Source organism: Aptenodytes patagonicus, chromosome 17 (genome assembly GCF_965638725.1).
Source record: "Aptenodytes patagonicus chromosome 17, bAptPat1.pri.cur, whole genome shotgun sequence".
NCBI lineage: Eukaryota > Metazoa > Chordata > Aves > Sphenisciformes > Spheniscidae > Aptenodytes > Aptenodytes patagonicus.
In genome coordinates this window covers 8997678-9017393 of record NC_134965.1, presented here as the reverse complement: position 1 = coordinate 9017393, position 19716 = coordinate 8997678, and the positions used below count along the sequence as shown (strand labels likewise).

At 51.0% G+C, this 19716-nt stretch overlaps 2 protein-coding genes across 5 annotated transcripts; one reads left to right on the top strand and one right to left on the bottom strand.

The window, feature by feature from the left end:
- Positions 1–74: 74 nt before the first annotated feature.
- On the top strand, positions 75–1499 carry EMC6 (ER membrane protein complex subunit 6). The gene is made up of 3 exons (XM_076354234.1): positions 75–122; positions 210–276; positions 571–1499. The coding sequence occupies exon 3, from the start codon at positions 613–615 to the stop codon at positions 943–945; it is 333 nt and encodes a 110-aa protein (XP_076210349.1). The 5' UTR covers positions 75–122; positions 210–276; positions 571–612; the 3' UTR covers positions 946–1499.
- Positions 1370–18055, bottom strand: P2RX5 (purinergic receptor P2X 5). Of its 4 annotated transcripts, none has more exons than XM_076354230.1 (12): positions 17705–18055; positions 15158–15308; positions 10778–10897; positions 9682–9757; positions 9227–9323; positions 8772–8852; positions 7827–7965; positions 6208–6344; positions 5828–5921; positions 5247–5312; positions 4837–4919; positions 1370–4397 (listed from the first exon to the last, which is right to left on the bottom strand). In XM_076354230.1, exons 1-12 carry the CDS (start codon positions 17839–17841, stop codon positions 4322–4324), a joined length of 1257 nt encoding a protein of 418 aa, XP_076210345.1. In that variant the 5' UTR covers positions 17842–18055; the 3' UTR covers positions 1370–4321. The 4 variants fall into 4 exon arrangements, with proteins under 4 accessions (XP_076210345.1, XP_076210346.1, XP_076210348.1 ...); XM_076354231.1 differs by having other exon boundaries at positions 10826–10897; positions 17705–18053; XM_076354233.1 differs by lacking the exon at positions 15158–15308 and having other exon boundaries at positions 17705–17742.
- Positions 18056–19716: the final 1661 nt, after the last annotated feature.

Below are 19716 nucleotides of genomic sequence, written 5' to 3'. Positions count from 1 at the left end.
GGTGCCTCCTCGCCCGTGGCGGAGGCGCGGGCGCCGGAAGCCAGGCCGCTTTCCCGGCGGCCCCCGCGCCAAGATGCCTGACAGGAGCTTCCGGCGGGGAGGCGAGCGGCTCCGCTGGGGCGGTAGGTTGGGCCCGGAGGGGAGGCGCGGCGGCCTCGGCTCCGGCCGGCGGCCCGCGGTGACGGGCGGTGTGTGGTGTCCCTTGGCAGGGTGTGAGGCGTGACGGTCGGGCCCGGCCGAGGGTCCCGCGGAGCAGCGCGCCGTCGTGGATGAGAGGTACGGGCCGGGGGAAGGCGGGGGGGGGGGCCCGCGGGCGCTCCGGGGCGCCAGGCGGGTGGTGCCGGGAGGGGCCTCCGCGCGGGCGCCGAAGGCCGTTGAGCTTCCGCCGCGCTCCGGAACGGCGCACCTGAGGGCGGCCTCGTGGCAGCGGCCGCCCCGGAGCCGAGCGGGCTCGCAGGGTCGGTGCCGCGGGCCCGGCTCTCCGCGGGAGGCGTCGCTTCAGCGCGGACCGGGGCTGCGCCGGGCCGTTCTGCCCCCCGGCCCGTACAGCGCGTGTCTCCTTCACCCCAGTCTCGTTGGGAGAGAGGAGGTCCCCGAGCCCGGCTGGGAGCCATGGCCGCGGTGGTGGCCAAGCGCGAGGGGCCGCAGTTCATCAGCGAAGCGGCGGTGCGGGGGAACGCCGCCATCCTGGACTATTGCAGGACGTCTGTCTCGGCCCTGTCGGGCGCCACGGCGGGGATCCTCGGCCTGACCGGCCTGCACGGCTTCATCTTCTACTTCCTGGCTTCCGTCCTCCTCTCCGTGCTCTTGGTGTTAAAAGCCGGACGGCGATGGAATAAGTACTTTAAATCCCGAAGGCTGCTTTTCACGGGGGGGCTTATAGGAGGGCTCTTCACATATGTCCTGTTCTGGACTTTCCTGTACGGCATGGTTCACGTCTACTAAAACAACTAGGAGCCGCACTAGCTGCAGTGGTTTTTAATGAAGCAGGAGGACTGTTGCCAAAAGTCATCTACCCAACTAGGCCAGCTTACCTTTTCAACTGTTGTTCATCACTCGTTAATACTGTCAGTAAATTATGGCCAAGTACAAATGAATCGGTAGTACTGTTCTAATTAAACTGAATGTGAAACATCACTCGGGTGCCTCCCGTGAATATTTGTTTGGTGGTTAAGGAATAACTTCTGTCCCTAATTGCAGGCACAGCCATGGGTTTTGGTTAATGTAGTCCCTTGTATCCTTTGCGTTTTGAATAAGATGTAACAATTACAGTCCCTTCTAGATTTGCTGCCTGTCCCTACACACAAATACTGATGAAAGCAGTGTGTAACACGGCACTCTTAAAAAATAATGCACTGACACAAGGAAATACTGCACAGTAGCATGTAATTAAGTGTATGTAAAGCTTTGGTACAGAAATGTAATTGAGTTGCTAGTGCAAACGTTACTTCCACAATTGCTGTATGTACATGCTATCAATAAATGACATCGTTGTCACAGATGCTCTTTACTGGCATATACAAAAGTACATTAAGTAGTGCTCTCACAAGTCAAACACTTTGCTCCTTTTTAGTACCATTGTGTCCAATGCAATGCAGACAACCAAGTAAGTGCAGCGTCTTATTACCTGCCAGCTCAGCCTGTACTGAACACACTTGGAAGCCTGCTGGCACTTTCTGTAACTGAACAGTGCATTGTTGTGGTTCCATATGTCTCTGGCAGGAACAGAAAGGAAAATTCGATCACCCACCATACACGTAGTATCTTTGCTATAGAGCTGTTTGTAAGTATGTATCACAAAGAAAAGGTGGTGTGTGCAACCTAAAAACCACACTGTACAGACGAGTCTTGGAGAGCATTGCCCTAAAGTGACACATTTTATTGCTGTACATGAAATACAATGAGGAAAAAAAAAAATCAAAGAAACAAGCTCCTGAGAAGGACTCTGGTTATGTTTTATCAACAGCAATGGTGGTGGGAATTGTGTTAAACAGAGGGTATAAAGAAGGGAAATATTCTAGGGACTTTTGGGGGCCTGAAGCCCCTGAAGTCTTAAATTCAGGAAATGGCTTTGGTCATCTAACAACAGGATGTTGTTTTGTCAAGTTGAAACATTGCTTTCAGTAGAGCACGGTCAGCTTTACGTGTTACGATGAGCTACTTGGTCTCCATGAGTTGTGCCTTGGCCTGATGTCACATGCAGGGTTCACCATGTGTTTCACCGTCTAGAAATTATTCAAATAGAATTAAGCTCTGACAGTCAAGAGCCTGTGCTGTTTTATTGGCATGGTAATTCTAGTAGGCCTGACTAGTGCAGTCAAACACATGGTGACTCATGTTTGCCTAGAGGAGAGACTTCTGGCATGAAGAAAGGAGGCTTTGGATGTGATTGCAGCTTATCCTAAATTATTTTAAGTCCAGTGTTTAATTCTGTTTTCTAGCTAAATGTTTGACTCAGTAATTACTTGCATCTGAACAGAAGCAGAGGGAGTGGACTGGACTGGGTGGGGTTTGCTATCAGTGACTGGATTCAGAGTTTGCCACTGCTAACAAAGGTGAATTTTAATTTAGAATCAACCTGTACCTCGGAGTAACCACCTTAAAGAAGTTAAAGCAAAGGTGAGTGCAGCTTGCTGTTTCCATTTGTGCAGGACACTCGATCTCAGCAGCTCTCTGTAATGCCACCCTCTCTAAAGCTGTCCTAGCAGTACGTAAGGACCCTGCAGCAGGAGTCCTTTAAATCTTGATATTCAGAGTGCACAGAAACACTTAATCTTTATGACGATGACTCCTGGCCAATGGCGACCTGGCAGCGTTTACAGAACACTGATCAGTTTGCACCAAGCCATGGTGTGGAAACTTTAAATGAGGCAGGAATATTTATTCACCTACTGTCTTCAGGAGCTGGTGAGTCGGTTCCTGTCAGCTCAAGCAAACACAAACTTTAAACAATGATATTGCATAAGCACTTCTCTCTTCTGAGATTAGTGAGCACGTGAGCATAAATGCACAAAATGGGCTCCAATGATATTTATTTCTCTACTGAGAAACAAAGAAGCACTAGTAGTTCTTGGAAGTTACCAGAGCATTGAAGTAGCAGATATCTGTCTTCTAAATTTTCCTCCTGTTGGTATATTTGGAAGAACCTGGCAAAGTCTGTTTCACCTGACAGAGCTCCTCTTTTCAGTGTCTGCAGTATGGTTCAGGGTACTATGAGAAAACAGCAGAAGCATTAAGTCTCCCATCCAGATCTCTCGCCACCATGAGCAATTGGCAAGTTACGCAGAAAGGACAACCCCGAGCAAATTAAACCAGCCATGAAACAAAGGAGGGAGAACCCAAGACCGTCTCTGTGCAGATACTCCCAGTGCCACGTTGCTTTTCAGTGCATTAACCCTCTTTTTCCCCCCCAATGTCAACCACAAAAACATCTGTCCCTGCCTTGCTTCAAAATACTCCTCTGCCTGCTGTCACCTGTTCTGTGCTCTGACATGTCGGTTCTCTGGGCCAACTACAAACGGAGATGGTGGGTAGCGGGTGAGGTAGCTGGGACCCAGCCATGGCTGAACTGATTCTCCGTTCAGAGCTGCGGCAGGACCTTCTCCTGCTGTTCCTGAGACGAGCAGAGCACCTTGTTGCAGCTGTTGCGAAGGCTTTTCCTGGAGGAGCACCGTTTCTAGCCCTAATGGTTACACCCCCTCCCCCAATAAGAGTAATTGCGCCGACACTGACACAGGCCCAGTCAGCACGGGCGTTGTAGGATAACAAGCCCCTTTCCCCTGGGCTCTGAGAGCTGCTGAAACGCTGCGTTTCATTGCACTTCCCGACAGGAGCAGTCCTGCTGCTTTACATCTGATCTTGCAAGTAACACAAGTGAGAGTTGGAAGCGGTGGCCGCAAGCTAGTGGAGCAGGGGATAGGTTGAATCTCGGCCTCAGCCCTCCTCAAAGTGCCGGTGGTGTTTCACATCACGGCTCTTCCGCACATGGAAGTGAAGCGCAGCCACAGGATAACGCTGGCTATTGACGTAGGTACAGATATATCTATCAACAGATATAAAAACATTCATTTGGTGCCTTCTTTTTCCTTTTATAAAATCCTTTTATAAATCCATAGTGACGACGCACTGTTGCAAGCTCAGGATACCAGAGAACATCTCAGGGAAAGAAGGGCGGTCTTTAAAGGACTTTTTTTCCTCTGGGAATCCCGATAATAGACAGTAGACCTGATCTGGGGTATCTCCACCTCCCAGTCCTGGTGTGATTTCACACCTGTGTGGTTTTCCGGGAACACGAGTCCAGCTGGCAGACCCATCCGCGTGCCTAGAGCCCGTCGAGCTGGTCAGGGCTCTGATTCCCATTCAGCGCAGGGCTAGATAACGATTTCCTGGAACTGGACCTGAGGAAACAAGCAAAGGTGGCAGATGAGGCAAGCAGGCTATTTCTGTTTCAGGAAGCAACGTGGGCAAGAGGTTCCCAGCCAGGCCTGTCACACTTTACCACAAAGGCCACCCCCCTCCGTACAGATAAAGCCCCAGTTCTCAGTTTCACGAGGCTCTGGAGCCGCCCCAGTTCCACCCGCAGCCATTATGGACCGACAGTGCAAGGCCATTTGTAGTCCAACCATGACACAGCAGCTTCCTTTGCTCCCCAGCTAACTGCAGCAATGAATTACGTAGGGAGGGAGGAACTTGGCTAAAGTCATTTGGAGGAATTTAATTTCCTGGAATTGGCCTTCGTTTGCCATTAATGTTTACTGTGTTCCCGTATCTCTTCTATTTCTGTTAGTCATAACAATAAAGCCATTACGTTTAAACACAAAAGCCAAGCCCACTTACTTTACTTCCTCGTACTTTTTGCCTCGATAAAAGTTACTCTTTTTAATCAGGTACAGCAGCACCAGGTCACAAAAGAAAGCTCCCTGCAAACAGAAAGAACTTGTGTTTTATCTTTAGAGTAGAAGAGGAAGTGTTCCGATCTAATTAGCAACGAGCGTTAATTAAAGAAGAGTAACTTGTAGGAGCTGTATTTTCCTTCATACTCCATGTAATCTTAGGGGTATTTAGACTACAAGGTACATTAACAAATGCCTTTCAGACAGGACGCAGACACACACCTGACTGAGCAGTCAGTGTAGCAAAAACTCCACTGGAGAAGATACAAACCAACCATCCCATTTTATCCTCGTAACAGCTAAATGAGGGATCTGGGTCCCAATACGTTACTTTAAGAAAATACATTCACTTACCGCTCCCATGAGAGCGAGCCCTGACCCGATATTGATAATGGTGGGAATGATGTTAAACTTCCCTGCCTAAAAGAAAAAAGGTCATGAAGTACTCGGTGAAAGAACAACGCAAGAAACAAACTTAAGGGTGTGGTATTACACAGGGGAAGCTACTAGTGCCCGTGGGTGTGTTTTGTTAGCAGCAAGCAGGCACAACCATAGATTTGCAGCGAAAAATCTTGGAGGCTGAAGGTCTGTGTCTCAGACCCAACTGCCCACAGCTGCATTTCTGTGCTTGCTTCATCCCTGGATTAGACTTCTTTTTCCTGCAGTGCATACGCATGGAAAACAAGTCTCTGGGGCATATTTACTTCTGCTGGACTTTACATGAGCCTGTTTTCAGGTGGAAGAGATGCAGACTCATCGTACTCCAGGTCATCTCCTTTCTTAGGTAGGGTTAGCTCCACATGGATGAATAGCAAGAGCCCTTTCCTACAACAAGCCAGAGAGACTGTTCTCATCCCAGAGCTGCCTTCCCACTGAGAGATGTCCCCCATCTTTTTTCTCTCCAGGCTCTGAAATATTCTGGCCTGGGACCTCACCTTGCCATTCACCATCACATCAAAGCGGATTCCATACGCTTTAATGAGTGTCCGGTAGTCGACCCCCTCAGCATCCTGGTAATATTTGGCAAACCTGGAATACAACAATGTTGATTTTAACTCCATCACCTGCCCTCCCCCCCCCCCCCAAGAATTCATCTGAATTCATCTATCTCTTCGAACAGATCTATTCCCCCATCAAAACCAGCTTCAGCTTGCCACGAGCATGACTCCCTCCCTCCACTGAAGCAGTGTGCTTGGCTGGGGCAGTGCCTGCCACAGTCTGATCTGGTACTGCTTCACTGCCAACCTCTAATGCCTGCGAGACCAACCAGCTCAGCCTGACTGCGGTACTGCATCGTAGTCTCCTCTTTACTTACCTGAAGTTGTACCCAGAAGAGATGGACTTTTCTGCAAACTTGTTATCCAGCCGGCTAAAAGAATAGTGAGGATTACATTCAGAAGGGGCTTTATCAAGATCACAGTTCCATTCAATCTGAATTCCTATCACACCACCCTTAATGAAAGAGAGAGACAGTGTGAGTTTTTTAAGCTTAGTTCAATTAATGTGTCTTCAAATTTGTCAGATCCTTGGGCAAGTTTTCCCCAGGGACAAGAACAGCTGCATTTCTGGTCACAGACACAAGCACACACACTCCTGGATGGGTTAAGTTCGTGCTTATGGTATTAGTCACATTACTCTACACACAACCCTAGCTTTCCCTGTGCCGATATCCTAGGAGGAGGTTTCTCATCCCAGCACACTGGTTTCATTAATTTAAGTGGCTGTAACATACTTCAATGGAGAAGATGCTCTTTTATGCAGGGTTAAAGTTCACAAGTGCAGAAGCCAGCACAAAGCCTGCACTTCTCTCACCCTGTGCTTCCTGGCATAGAATCATAGAATCATAGAATCATTGAGGTTGGAAAAGACCTCTAAGATCATCGAGTCCAACCGTCGGCCCAACACCCCCATGCCCACTAAACCATGTCCCTAAGTGCCTCATCTACTCGTCTTTTAAATACCTCCAGGGATGGGGACTCAACCACTTCCCTGGGCAGCCTGTTCCAATGTTTCACCACTCTTTCAGTAAAGAAATTTTTCCTTACATCCAATCTAAACCTCCCCTGCCGCAACTTGAGGCCATTTCCTCTCGTCCTGTCGCTTGTTACTTGGGAGAAGAGACCGACCCCCACCTCGCTACAACCTCCTTTCAGGTAGTTGTAGAGAGCGATGAGGTCTCCCCTCAGCCTCCTCTTCTCCAGGCTAAACAACCCCAGTTCCCTCAGCCGCTCCTCATCAGACTTGTTCTCCAGACCCCTCACCAGCCTCGTTGCCCTTCTCTGGACACGCTCCAGCACCTCGACGTCCTTCTTGTAGTGAGGGGCCCAAAACTGAACACAGTATTCGAGGTGCGGCCTCACCAGGGCTGACTACAGGGGCACAATCACTTCCCTGCTCCTGCTGGCCACACCATTTCTGATACAGGCCAGGATGCCATTGGCCTTCTTGGCTGCCTGGATGCCTCAGACTGGCTCCATCTTCCGCCCTGTGCTTCGCACACTGGGTCGCAGCCTGTTTGGCGCTGCAGCCCCAGGACCCCATGCAGAAACATGCCCGTTTGCTGCAGGGGAAGCCTCCCAGCACATTCTCTGAGCAGAGAAGCCCCAATGGCCTTCCAGAGTTCTGGGTTTAAACCGATGAGATAGTAATGTTGAAATTAAACAAAGAAACCCTGCTGGCAGAGCAGCAGTTTGGGCAGGCCTGAAAAACAGATAACTGACCCGACCATCTCTTCCAGAGAACCTACATCGCCCTGCCTCTCATTCCCTGGGGACAGGATAAATGGGACCAGCGCGATTTTAAGAACCAGCATCTCTCCACTGCACCCTGGACAGGGGGCAGTTCCCTGGGCAGTCACCAGTGGCTCTCCTCACGGCCACCCAGCGAGCGGTACGGCCAGCTGGGAAGACACATGAGCCTGAGGGGCACTCCTACCTCCAAGGCCATTTCGTGGAAGTTGCTCCCAGCCCACCGGACAATGTTCCCCAGGAGGAAGATGGGGCAGTAGGGATGCTCCGTGCTGTAGCGGCAGCTCTTCAGGTAGGACTCATTGTCAGTTGCCAGCACATTCATCCTGCATGTAGGGAAGAGGGAAATCCACCTTGTCTCCCTCTCTACTTGCCTGCACAGCCTACGCCACCAAGACTGCAGAGACAAGAGACCTCTCCAACGCCCCTAGTGCACAATAGAAATGGCACCTTGCCACCAGCCTCGTCACCCTGCGAGCCTCTCCGCTGCTGGCCCAGGGAAAGCAGTCTGCCCGCACAAAAATGACCTCCAGGCCAGACAGGGACTAGGCCAGCTGAATCTGGGCTCAAGAAAGGACTCACATAGAGCAGGTTGCCAGGGTGCTCCAGGGCCACCTGGTTTTCTCAAGGAAAAAAAATAAAGACACTAGAAATGTCTAGCTGAGCCTGGGAGAATAGCAAGAACACACTCCTTATTTTGTTCATATTGTAGCAGCAAATGCAAACAAGTATTTTTAAATTTGCATTTTCCCAGCCTTGTCCAGGCACCTTCATTTTTATGGAAGAGGAGGAATATCTGGGAGCCGAAGCAGCTCAGGAACCTGACTACACGCCGGCTGGTGGAAAGATCCATCTGCTTTAGAAGCTCTGCTGCATCCCATACTGTAGGAGCCATCACAGACCTCATTTGGTGAAGGACAGCTTTATGCCAGTTGCTCTGTGAGAAGCTCCAAGCCCTCGTTATCTCCTTGTTCCCACACAGCCTGAAGCCAAAGGCCTCTCCCTGCGCCTTAGAAGAGGGAATATCCGCCTCCCCACCCCAACCCGCAGGCAGGAAAGGACAGTGGAGCAAACCGAGGTTATCGGTTCTGTGATGGAGAGGACAGAGTGATCTCCAAGCACCTGCACTTACTTGGAGAACTTAAACCTGGGGAAGCGGATTGAGTTCTTGATGTAAACAGTGAAGTTTTCTGCACTGGCGAGAAGTGGTTTCCTGGAAGAGAAAGGTTTGTTATCTGTTTTACGTTCGTACCCTGCCCACATGTTTAAACTGGAATTGACATTTTAGAAACAGCTAGGTTTCATCCCATGGTGCTAGGCCAGCCATGCCACTTTCCCCACACTGCCAGCAAGGAGTTAGTGAGGAGCGTGCAGGTTGAGGGGAAGCCTTGGGAGCTGGAAACAACTCTGGGACAGCCAGTGAGCCAAGCAGGGGGGAGCAGAGGGCCAGTCGCACCAGGGGGCCATGCAGAGCTCCCTCCTGCACTGGAACAGCCAACGTTCAAGCAAGCATCCAAGCAGAGGGAACCCAGAAACCGCCCTGAGTGACACGCAAGCCAAGCAACTCATGCTTGAATGGTCACGTACTTGGGCTTGGATCTTTTCTCCACTGGGCACCAGGCCAGTATCTCACAAGTCCCTCTGATGCTGTCCCTGTCTTTCAAACAACGGCCAGTCTTAATCCCTGCAGCACAGACATCACAGAAAAGGTCACACAGAGCAGCCACCTCCTCTCCTTGCCTACAGGGCACATGAAAATCAGATGCTTTTCACTGCCACCCTAAGCCCTCCTCCCTGCTGTGAAAGGGCCTCTCAGCTGCAACAGCCACTCTCTTGTTGCTTCTCTGAGCAGCCCCAGGATGCTCTGGCCCAGCCACCACAGAGCTGTAAGCAGGGCAGCAATCTTAATAAAAGATAGTAAAGAAAAGAGAGTCCTTGCCGCTCTCTGTAATCAGAGATCTCTGGGGCTGTAACCAGGCCGATGCCTCTGAAGGAACCTGCCTCTACCGGACACAGTACAGGAGGAGGGACCCTTCCCTTACCATTGCCAGCCACCACTGCTTCCCCTGCCGGGCAGTCCCCATCCTTGTAACACAGGGCATTGGGAATGCTGATGCTCTGCAAAGTGGAAGAGGACAGAAGTGAGACCTGTGACAGGACACGAGACTCGGAGGGGTAAGGAAGTGCTGCTGATGTGGGGTGAATGCTCTATAGGATGGTGAACACCGAAAACCTGCAGCTGAAGTGGTAACTGCAGGTCACATGCAGATAGCTCGACAGTATCACACCACCAGCAACACCATGGTTCAGCTACAATGTCCTGCTTTTGGGCTCTGCTCAGTCTGGAGAGGGACGGGCTGTGGAAACACTCAGACACCACCTATCACTCACCAAAACCAAGCAGGAGGCCACAGTACTTCACCTCAAGAGATAACCCTACCTTTGATTTAAGCTACAAGCTCTCCGAGCTCAAAATTACCCGAGCTCAAAATTACCCTTCTCTCAGCTGCACGCCGGGTTAATGCAGCCACTAGAGGACAGCCGTGCCCTGAACAAGCAAGCTGTGCTCTCGGCCTGGGCTACCCCTCTGCTTGTGATGTGGAAAATTAATCTCTGCTACATGGAGACGACACTCCCTGGACGGCCAGCGTCCTCCTCCCCCAGGCTCCAGCCCATTCTGAACCACGTCTCCACAGGGGACTTTTCAACGTGACACGGAAAGACCTCACGCCTCTGGCCCGTAAGGCACGTTCTGGAAGGTACTAAGCACCCTCCCATGTCCTGAAGGTAACGAAAGTCTGAATGTTCAGCCTTTCCCAGGATGGGGCTCTTAGAAAAATCTCCTCTACCCATAACTAGGCCGAGACACCTCACAGTTGTTTTCCTATGGCCTTTTCTGACCCTGAGCAATCACTGTTCTGGTCTCATCTCCAGCTGGGCAGACATCCAACACCTTCAACTAAAGTCAGCAAGACTGTAGATGATCAGTGCCTCTGGAAATTAAGACAGCTGAACCTCCCAGGTTTGCAGTAACCAGTCCGATTTTCCCAACTGAGATATTATACTACAGAGAAAAACCATTCGCCTTTCATCCTTCCTGTGTTCGTTGCTCCCCAGGTGTCCTCTGTCAGTTCTTACCCCCAGTTTTGTAGGGGTCTGGGGGCCAAGGGGCTCAGTTCTTCCTACCTCAGGACACGTGGCTTGCCTCTGGTTTGGGGTCACAATCAGATTCGTCATGACAAAGAAGACATTTTCACCCTAGAATAAACAAAGTAAGGCAGGAAGAGTTAGAAAACCTGTTTTACTCTTAAAGTACCTGTTACAAGGAGGATGCAGTTCTCTGCAGAACAGTAACACCTCTCTCTCCTCTGATGCTTTTCAGGCTGAGATACAACAGCACCCTTTGTCTGGTTATTTGTTTGGACGAGGTCGGTGGGTCTCTATGGCTTAAGGGGTTCTGCTTCAGAGACTGCGTTAATTTGGTTGAGCAGGACTGCGGAGCCTTGCCTCGCTGGCTGCTCAGCAAGCGCTTGTCCTCCTTTTCCATAAGGACACGGTGCCTGATCAGGGATCAAAGGCCCCGTCCCACTGCAGAGCTGTGGGTGTTTGTTCTCAGCCAGGGTCAGGCTGGCCGCCCCGGCTGCGCTGCTACAAGCCCGAGCTCACGGAGCAAGGCAGCAGGGCACAGCACAGGAACAGATTTAGCGCAACGCTGTGGACATGTGATAAAACAAAACAGAGCCTTCTTGCATGGCTGTAATAGAGAGAACACAGATGCCTTTATCGAGCCATTGGGATGACAGTCTGAGACATGCAAGGAGAGACTTGACTGCAATTTCATCCCCAAAATCCTTACTTCTGGCAGTGTAGTGTTTCCTCTGGATTTAGGCAAAGCCACAATATGCATGGCTGACTCCCGTTCTGGAGCCTTCCTTTCTTTGCACATTTCTATTTGGTCCCTTCCCCACATTCAGCAAAAAGTTGAAATAGTTAACTTCTCCCCTGAATGGTTTCCCCTTAACAACCAACCACCAAAGGAAACCACAGGAAAAACAAGCCTGAAGACAGTTGTACAGTCAGCAAGAGGGGAGGGAAAGCAGCTAACCACACCACTACAGACGGAGGCTGGTTTGCCACTCAGAAGTGAAATGAATGCCAAAAAACCCCATGTGCTTCTACCATTTCTGCTCCGTACCATGCGCACGTGGGAAAGGGAGGAGGGTCAGTAACAGCACCAGGCTGCAGCTATAGAAACACGGGTCGTCTCCTGACAGCCCCCGGCACTGGGGAGCCTGACTCTCATCACACTGAGGGGACACAAATAACCATTAGAGCCAGCCCACGGCCCTGGCGTGAGGCAGGGCAGCCCTGAGCATCTCGGACAAAAAAATCCTCACCCACGACAGGAACTGGCAGTGTGTCAAGCCCTGCTACCTGTAACACTGGTTGCTTGTGTGAGCGAGCACCTGGTGATAAAATACCTGATCAGGAGCAAACTCCGGACCCCTGACCCCACGAGGCTGCTCTGAACCACAACAGGGAAACAAGATGTTTCTGCAAACTTGTCAGAGAACAAGCCCCAGAAAGCAGTGAGTGAAGGATTCACCTTCATGTTTGCTCTACGTTAAGCTTAACCCCAAAGTGCCACTGGTTCACCCTGTCCGAGGGCATTCTCAGCCCTCAGAGTGAGTTTCAGTATACTGAGTGCCTGCCGTTTATTCCGGAGTCTCTCAGAAAACCCCTTCCAACATACAGCCCTGCCTGTTGCACATAAAAATCTCAGGTTTCCGTCCACGAGAGCAGAGCTCGGTGCTCTCACGCTCAGCTGGCTCGCTCTCCTTCTCTCGCTGTGCTTTGCGTGGGGTGTGTTTACCCCACATCCCACCAGCGCTTTGGGACACAGGTACGTCTGTCCTCAGCAGGAGGGACATGTCGGTCAGCAGCCGCGCTGGTGGGCTCAGGAGAGCTGCCCACTGCTCTGTGGAGGAGATGGGGTTTCTCCCAGCCCTCACTGCCTCCTGCTCTGCTACCTGGGTCTCTCCAGCACAAACCAGCCCACTCAGACCCACCAGGACAGCGCAGGGCTCTCCCTCCAAAGCAAAATGAGAGACTATGCAGTAGTTAGCAGAGCAAGTCACTTAATGCACGGGTAGCAGGCATTCAGATACTCCTAAAAACCCACGTGGGATGCATCTCACGGCTGACCTGAGGCATTCAGCGGATGAACAGTAAGCAGCACATGGAGCAGGAAGGCTCGTGAGAGGTCTACGTTTGCATTCACAGTCCACAGAAGTTGCTGAGTTTCACTGTGAGCCCAGGGTCTATCATCACCGTGGTTGCTGGAGGCTGATGTACGTTGGGGCAGACTGCAGTAGTGCTGGATTCAGTATTGTAGACTGATTGCCCAGTCATGTTTGCCTTCATGGTAACATAGCCCAGACATCTGCGTTGCAGAGCACACCAGCCCAGAGGCAGAGACAGCTATCTTTATTCAGCACACACACTACAAGGCTTCCCAATAAGCCAACACGCAGTAACAAGACCATTGAGTCACAGGAGAAACGTCTGACAAGTTAAAATACTGGTCAGCATCACCATTTCATTTCTGGGTGTGCACACCAGCCACCTGCTAAGTGAATCATAGAATCATGGAATAGTTTGGGTTGGAAGGGACCTCTAAAGGTCATCTAGACCAACCCCCCTGCAATGAGCAGGAACATCTTCAACTAGATCAGGTTGCTCAGAGCCCCGTCCAACCTGACCTGGAATGTTTCCAGGGATGGGGCATCCACCACCTCTCTGGGCAACCTGTGCCAGTGCTTCACCACCCGCAGCATAAAAAATGTCTTCCTTATATCTAGTCTAAATCTACCCCCCTTTAGTTTAAAGCCATTCCCCCTTGTCCTGTCGCAGCAGGCCCTGCTAAAAAGTTTGCCGCCATCTTTTTTAGAAGCCCCCTTGAAGTACTGACAGGCTGCAATAAGGTCTCCCCAGAGCCTTCTCTTCTCTAGGCTGAACAACCCCAACTCTCTCAGCCTTTCTTCATAGCAGAGGTGCTCCATCCCCCTGATCATTTTCATGACCCTCCTCTGGACCCGCTCCAACAGGTCCGTGTCTTTCTCATGCTGAGGGCTCCAGAGCTGGACACAGTGCTCCAGGTGGGGTCTCACAAGAGCAGAGGGGCAGAATCCCCTCCCTCGACCTGCTGGCCACGCTGCTTTGGATGCAGCCCAGGATACGATTGGCCTTCTGGGCTGTGAGAGCACATTGCTGGCTCATGTCCAGCTTTTCACCCACCAGTACCCCCAAGTCCTTCTCGGCAGGGCTGCTCTCCATCCCTTCATCCCCCAGCCTGGATTGATACCGGGGGTTGCCCCGACCCAGGTGCAGGACCTTGCACTTGGCCTTGTTGAACCTCATGAGGTTCACACAGGCCCACTTCTCGAGCTTGTCCAGGTCCCTCTGGATGGCATCCCCTCCCTCTGGCGTGTGGACCGCACCACTCAGCTTGGTGTCATCTGCAAACTTGCTGAGGGTGCGCTCGATCCCACTGTCTATGGCACTGATGAAGATATTGAACAGTACCGGTCCCAATACGGGCCCCTGCGGGACGCCACTCGTCACCAACCTCCATCTGGACATTGAGCCGCTGACCACTGCCCTCTGGATGTGTCCCAGAGCTTCCACACAGCTTGAACAAGAGGCACTGCAAGCACGCTGCCTGGCCTTCCTGCTGCACAGCACACGTCGGTCTGACACCAACGGCTTGCTGTGAGGCTCTGCATTAAAATCGGTGGAGACGCAGAGCACAGATCCACAGGTCTGAGTAAACATGGGCTGCAGCAGGAGGAAGGTGAAGCCTTATTCTTATGTACAGACAAGTAAATTGTTCAATTTACCGCTTTCTGCCCCCTGTCAGCACAGGAACCTCATTTTCCCCTCACACCTTTCCATGCACATGTGGTAGACACTAGCAGGGAAAGCACAAGCAGCCGCTGGCAAGCACAGCTGGGCAATTTCCAACCTGGTGCCGGGGCCACATCTGCTGCCAGCTTTTCCCCTTAAGCATCAGCTACGCATCTCACTTTTTCCAAGTCAAGGAAGCAGCAAGGCAGGTTTAGCCAGACACATTTCAAGCAACCCTCATCGCTCAAATTGCACCACATTTTCTTTCTATCTCCCACCCTCTCTGGGCTGCCCCGTGCACGCCTGCTCTAGCCCAGGAAAGGAGGCAAGCAGACACGTTGCTCAGCTGAGCAATCCCACCGAAGTCCACGGGACTTCTGCTTGCAAAGTTCAGCTTGCCAAGTATCATGGACCTTTGCAAGAGAGACAAGGCTGCTTTGATATTTGCTGGAAAGACCTAAGAGAAGGCACAGCATTGCTTTCTTGTAGCCCACCTCCTGCTTATTCATAGGAAAGACCAGGATACATCACTTAGCCTTTCCACCAGCAACCACACTGGAAGATGTCTTTCTAGCTGAACGGCAGAGACGATAGCAGCGGGGTGATGCCAACCTGCGGAGGGATGACGTAGTCTGCAACATCCCACAGCCTCTCCCCCAGCTCCGAGGTGTTGGTGAAGGCTACCCCTTTCAGCTTGGTGATGACAGAGCTCTGGAGGGATGTGTCTGTGTCCTGATAGCCTTTCTTGACAACAAACACCCACCTGCAAAGAACACAGCAGGCAGCGGCATTAGCAAGTGGGGTCAGGGAACAAGTTAGCCAGAGAATATTTACACCAAGGCCAAGAGAATATTTACACCAAGGCCAAACACCATTCGAGGGCAAATCAAAACATTCCAATGACACCAAACCCTCTGCAACTACTACTACAAATTTAGAAAAAACTCTTTGACACAAGCTGTGCTTGTCTCCAGCACTGGAGGAAGAGTCAGGACCAAGACCCCACACGCAGGGAAAGGTGTAATAACTGGTCATGGGGTAAAAAACCAAGCCCCCCACCTCCCTGTCCTGTGCTATGCTCAGCAACTTCAATGGAAACAGGGGAGGGCAGGGCTCTGCCTTCTTCAAGATGAAAAATGAAAGCTTTTGCAAGTTGCAGTGAAGAGTGTGGTTGGTTTCACAAATACATGACTCACTCCCATTTTAGCAGCCTGCCATTAGGCTACCAGTCCGGCAACAGACCATGGCTGGGGAGATGCAACTCCTGCAGGTGAGCTGAATATTACTAACAGAAACCTGTAGGGAATATTCTCAGCTGGATACAGGATCTTTTATAAGCCAGTGCGATGGTAACAACCTGACTGCACCCTGGCCTCTGTGCTGGGCTTCAGGCTTCTCTCTAGCACACCTGGAAGAGCTGCTGCCTTGCTAAGCAGTCCAGGGAAACGCTTTGCTTACTTCTCCCCACTGGAAGCAGCAACAGCTCCATATCATTGGGTGAAAATCTCTCTGGCTTAAATGAAATGCTTCCAGCTTCCCCACAATAGTGCCAAAGTCACCTGCCAAGACAACAAATCACCCAGACCCTTGAAGAAGCTAAGGGTGCCGGGGCAGGCTTTGGGGGAGGGATGCAGGCTGCATTTGCTGGCACAGTTCTCCTTTGCAGTGCACTGACCTGGCGTGCACTACTGCACGCAGAAAGGGAAAGCAGCCACCTCTGGGGCTGAGCAGCACTGACAAATGCTGCCCTTCACCTGCTACTTGTGACAAACCTGAATTATAACAATCCCCACCCCTGTGAAGCTTCCCACTTTCCTGCTTTTCCTAGAACACTCGTTTTCTCTCCCAGGAGGGCTCAAAAGCAGACCCTTACGTTTTCCGCAGCAAATCAGGGAGGAAATGGCAGCTACATGCAAGAAACGATCCAGAGGGGTTTGGTGATCACAAACCCCCGAGCCAGCCTCTGAACAGGTATGGGTATGTAACCAAGCAGTCAGACATCAGACTAACGCTAACCACCTCTGCGACAAGCTGTAAGCCACCAGCCACAAAGGAGTCACTGCAGGCACCGTCGGTGACGGTGCCAAAGGTTTGCGGAAGGCAATAGATGCCTAGGGAAGAAAATAGCCAGTACGGCCCAGACAGTCTCTGAACACTCATGGTCACTGGTCATGCTATATCCCTCTTGGATGGAGGATGTGTCCTCGGCTACGTTATCTACAGAATTCCTCCTTTAGCAGCTAATACATGCCAGACTGCTGAGACTTCATCTCTGACCTGCTAACTAAAGGAGGCTCTGGAACTGTACACCTTTCTATAAATAAACCTAGCATGTACAAATGACTCTGCTATATTTAATCAGTGAAAACACGAGGTGTGAGAAAGGCGAAGGGACTCAGAAGCACAGACAGTGAGGGTAAAGACTTCTGAATCACATTCTGCAAAGCCTCAGAAAGTCAGGAAGCAACAGCACAGGCATCACATAGGCTGGATAATTCCAGGTCTGAGCCTGCAAGCTGCAAGGAGTATTGCTGTGTTCGTTACATGTCAGCGTGACCAGCCTCTTGCAGAACTGGGCCTCTTCTGAGAGGTGCTCTAGCTATCTCCATGCCAACTCGCCCTGCTCCGAAATAAATGCAAGGCAGCTGACATTCATGCTGCCTCAACCTCCACAATCCTGGCTGCTGCAGCCCACTCCAGCAAAGAAATCTGCCACTTTGTGCTCGGTTCCCTCCCATTTAGATTTGAGCATGTCATGCAGCTGTGCAGACAAGCCAGGTTTGTCCCAAGGCTCAGCATCCGTGGCCATAAATGCTATTATTTCTAATGAGTCAGGTGTTAAGGTTTGGCACCATTCCCACCGAATACAGAAATAAAGGCGTAAATAATGCAGTACAAAGCCATAGTGCCGTTTGATCTATTTTTAACCCAACATAAATCTGGAAGGTAGAGCTGAATCTAGCAATCCCTAGCAGGTGAAAAATCAGATATAATCTATTAGACATTACAAAATCCAGCTGTATAAACAAACATAACTATCTGCATTAAAATCATAAGGCATAGCAAGCTGTCACTGTATGCAGAGTGACATTAGTCTTCACCACGACACAGCAAGCAAACACAACCGCAGCAGTATGTGAAATGCAGGGTGATTCTTACCCCACCAGGTAAGCCAGGATGGAGAGCTGCACCACTCGATAGAGAACCCCCACCTTCTTGTTCTTCGCAATGACGTATTTCTCTGTTTTATAATCAAAAAGCGATAGAAATAAACCCTTCCAAGCCACCTGCCCCATGCTCCCAGTTCGCTCTGTACTGGTGGCTGGTGCAGGCAGCAGCGTTTGCAGCTCGCATTATCCACACGTGCTCTGCATGGAAACCTGACACACCAACCCCTTCAGAGCGAGAGGCTGATCTCCTCCCTCCCGTCAGCTGCTCGCCGGCAGCAGCTCTCGGGTCGGAAGCCGGCAGCTGCACTAACACGAGATCCTCCCTTAGCTGCTTTCCAGCTAATTCATCCTCTGGGGAAGTCCCCGCCTCAGTTTTGCCCCCAGACTTCATTCTCTCCCCCCCCAGTCACAAAATGTTGATAATGAAACGTTATAGCATGAAGCCATGTTACAGCATCCAAGGCGACAGAGCTGTAGTCTCTCACTGTTACATGTTAAAGCCTTTCTTCAGCTTTTACATGATGGCAAAGCACCTGGCTAAAAATTTAATTTCTTGAGCATTTGCATGAGCAATGAGAACTTGGGTCCGTACCAGTTACCCAAAATACCTGCCTGGTTACTACATCTTCCCACCAAAAACACCCAACAACTTAAGAAACTAATAAATAAATTCTGCATGTGGTTAAGGGATCAATCACCATCACGTCTCACTAAAACGCACAGTGAGCGCTGAGCGAGGCACTAGGCACACAGAGATACAGAACGTACCGTCTGATGAAATACCAAAGGGAGAGGAATAGTTTAACCCTCACTGAGATTAGAGTTGTTTACTAGCCAGTAGTGCAGGAGATGACTCCCAGGCTAACGGAGGCATTTACACGTGCAAGGACATGAAATGACCATTACTTAGACCAAGAAGGGTGGACACTGTCTCCTGGCGAAGGAAGGAACAGAACGAGCTCCGAGGTGAAAGCAGCCTGGCTAAAAGAGCTAACGTACCCCACCGAGAGGAGGTCCAGCAGCAAGCTGGGATCCAGACTGGAGCGTGCCCTTTCTGGGGGGATTCCGTACCTGTGCACTGATGGGAGAATTCTCCCAGGGGGGGTCTTCTGGGATGGGACTGCTCATAGGCTGAATCTACTAGAAAGAGTCTATCAGAGACATGAGGTGGTATATCAGGCATAAAGTGCAGGGTTTACTGTGTTCATGCATGAGCACCCAATTAGCTCACGGGGCTTTGTCAGGACCGGGAAGGCTCTTGAGATTATACAGTATGCAACTGTGATACACGCTCGAACACAGGTCAAGAGAGCGGGTTACACTATGGAGGCAGCAGGCAGTGCAGCGAGGTGATCTGCTCCAGCACACACACCTCTGCCCTGTGCAACTCTCTTCCCAGGGAGAATCATTCTCAAGACCTCGGGTTTTATGAAAATTTTATCCTTCATCCTCCTTAAATTCCATGTAAAATTTAGACAGATGGATCAGATTTTTAATGAATATGTGACAAGGTTGCTCCAAATCACAAGAGAATCACAAACAGTGTAATAATGAACAAAACACTATCCTCAAAATGCCTCATTTTGTCCCTCATCCCGCAGCCATCCCTAGCGTTTCCTTCTGCAAAGCAAAGGAAACCTTTCTCCAGCAACCGCAAAACTAGAACAGAAATGTGCCCGTGGCCTCCTTTTAACCCGGCGGCTGCTGCGCTCCCCAGCTCCAGCCCCACGGCGGGCTATTGCTTCAGCACACGGCTCTTTCACGAGGGGCTCCTGGGGTGACGGGCAGGCTGTTGACGGAGTGAGCCCCCGCTCCCGTGCACCCCCCGGTCGCTCCTCTGGCTCAGGGTTAGCTCCAGTCCTGCTCCCAAACTTTGCAGCCGCCCTTCAGCCTCAGCACAAGCAAAAGGCTGGTCTTGCTCACCTCTCCCACTCCCCACGTCCCCCTCCTTTCCCTATCTGCACACCCCACATGGGCAACCCCACTTCATCTCACAAAACA

What these genes read in the sequence shown, in the direction of transcription:
- P2RX5 (XM_076354230.1), bottom strand. Translation starts at nt 17,841, where the DNA reads ATGGGGCAGGTGGCTTGGAAGGGTTTATTTCTATCGCTTTTTGATTAT. An exon ending in TCCACGAAATGGCCTTGGAG is followed by an intron (nt 6,345 to 7,826) that starts GTAGGAGTGCCC and finishes TCTTTCATTAAG; the next exon opens with GGTGGTGTGATAGGAATTCA. An exon ending in GGCTCGCTCTCATGGGAGCG is followed by an intron (nt 4,920 to 5,246) that starts GTAAGTGAATGT and finishes TTCTGTTTGCAG; the next exon opens with GGAGCTTTCTTTTGTGACCT.
- EMC6 (XM_076354234.1), top strand. Translation starts at nt 613, where the DNA reads ATGGCCGCGGTGGTGGCCAAGCGCGAGGGGCCGCAGTTCATCAGCGAA.